The sequence below is a fragment of the Brassica napus genome, chromosome A6, assembly GCF_020379485.1.
Source record: "Brassica napus cultivar Da-Ae chromosome A6, Da-Ae, whole genome shotgun sequence".
In the NCBI taxonomy this organism is placed as follows: Eukaryota; Viridiplantae; Streptophyta; class Magnoliopsida; order Brassicales; family Brassicaceae; genus Brassica; species Brassica napus.
The window spans coordinates 20,200,535-20,202,434 of NC_063439.1; the positions used below are offsets into that span (position 1 = coordinate 20,200,535).

Sequence of the window (1,900 nt, forward strand, 5' to 3'; positions counted from 1 at the left end):
AAGAAAACAAAATAATAAAATAATTCAATCACATGAACCTCTCTCTCCTAAAGCTCTCTAGGTTGAATCCTTCTCTCCTAAAGTTCATCACTGTAGCACGGGCCCCACGTGTCGTGGCGGCCCACGATTGATCTAGTTTTTAAAAAAAAAAAAAAAAAATCAAAAACAAAATGAAAAAAAATTAATAATAAAAAATTGAAAAGATGAACCCCAAGAGGGGGTTCATTGATGCAGATGCTCTAATGGATTGAAGAAAGCAAGAGCAGCACCACTTGATCACTCATAGCCCACGTTCCCACTCTCAATCCCAATTCTAAAGATCCCTTGGGGAAATATATTAGTATAAATCAAACCAACTCCCAAAACACACAACACAACACAACACAAACACAAGACGTGCTCACAATACATCACACACTTCACTCTTTCCTCTCTTCTTAAATACCTCAAGATCACATCTGAAAATTAGAAGAAGAAAAACATTTATAAATGGCTCTTGAGACTCTCAATTCCCCGACTTCAGCCACCGCCACCGCCACCGCCCGGCCTCTTCTCCGGTATCGTGAAGAAATGGAGCCGGATAATCTCGAGCAATGGGCTAAAAGAAAACGCACCAAGCGACAACGTCTTGATCAGAACCATCACAATCAAGAAACCACTCCTTCCGAAGAAGAGTATCTCGCTCTTTGTCTCCTCATGCTCGCTCGTGGAACCGCCGTACAACCTCCTCTTACTCCGCCTCCGCCGTCACGTCGGTTGTCTTCCGATCACCGTGATTTCAAGTGTACGGTCTGTGGAAAATCGTTTAACTCTTACCAAGCCTTGGGTGGACACAAGACGAGTCACCGAAAACCGCCAGCGAATAACGCTAACGTTCCAAGCGGCCAAGAGCCATCTAATAACAAGAGTCACAGTAACGGTGGTTCCGTTATTTTTAACGGTAACGGTACTGTTAGTAACGGTGTTAATCAGAGCGGAAAGATTCACACTTGTTCAATCTGTTTCAAGTCGTTTTCGTCTGGTCAAGCATTAGGTGGACACAAACGGTGTCACTATGACGGTGGTAATAACGGAAACGGTAACGGCAGCGTGGAAGTCATGGGTGGCAGTGACGTCAGCGACGTGGATGACGAAAGATCGTCGGAACAAAGCGCGATCGGCGGCCACCGTGGATTTGACTTAAACTTACCGGCTGATCAAGTCTCGGTGGTTATTTCTTAACGTTGACTCCGTGAATATTCAAAGTCAACTTTCAAGCGGAGAATGGGGTCAGTGGCCGTGAAGCTTAACAGTCGTTTCTTGCCAGTTGCTTCAGCTTGACTGAGTCTGTAATGAAAATGATTGGAGTGGACTTGCGCAACTATAGTTGCATTATTATTATATTTTTTAAAAGAAATGTTTATTTGTTGTTGGATTTGTTTATATATAGAGGAAACAATTGGGATATTGAGTTATTTTTATAAAAGAAACTAATAATAACAATAATACAGAGATGGCTGATTGGATCCTACACGTTATTACATAGTGGAACGTTCTGTAATGCTGAAATACTTATTTATTCTTTGCTAAATTATTTTTGCGTTAGGAGAAATTGAGAAAATATGCCATAATGAGAATTATTATGTCTCTTTTATACTTTTGCAGTAATTGGTGGACATAATTACTTTCATAATAACGAAAATCATTATTAAAATTATACTATAAAATCAAAAATATGAACAAAATCAATACATTCATGAAAATATTTTACATGTTTTGATATAAAAAATTCAATTCCAAAATCAATTTGGATATATTGATCTAGATTTGTTATAATCTATATTATATCCTTTTACAAAGATAATTTAGACGTTCTAATTTAACCAAATTGCTTTGTTATTTATATACAACTAGTGTTTGG

At 38.5% G+C, this 1,900-nt stretch overlaps 1 protein-coding gene across 1 annotated transcript; it reads left to right on the forward strand.

Moving 5' to 3' along the window:
• Positions 1-246: 246 nt before the first annotated feature.
• LOC106348151 (zinc finger protein AZF1) lies at positions 247-1,446 on the forward strand. Its single transcript, XM_013787824.3, has one exon. It carries the CDS (start codon positions 490-492, stop codon positions 1,219-1,221), a length of 732 nt encoding a protein of 243 aa, XP_013643278.2. The 5' UTR covers positions 247-489; the 3' UTR covers positions 1,222-1,446.
• Positions 1,447-1,900: the final 454 nt, after the last annotated feature.

Excerpts from the sequence above, each read along its gene's own strand:
- LOC106348151 (XM_013787824.3), top strand. The coding sequence starts at position 490 with ATGGCTCTTGAGACTCTCAATTCCCCGACTTCAGCCACCGCCACCGCC.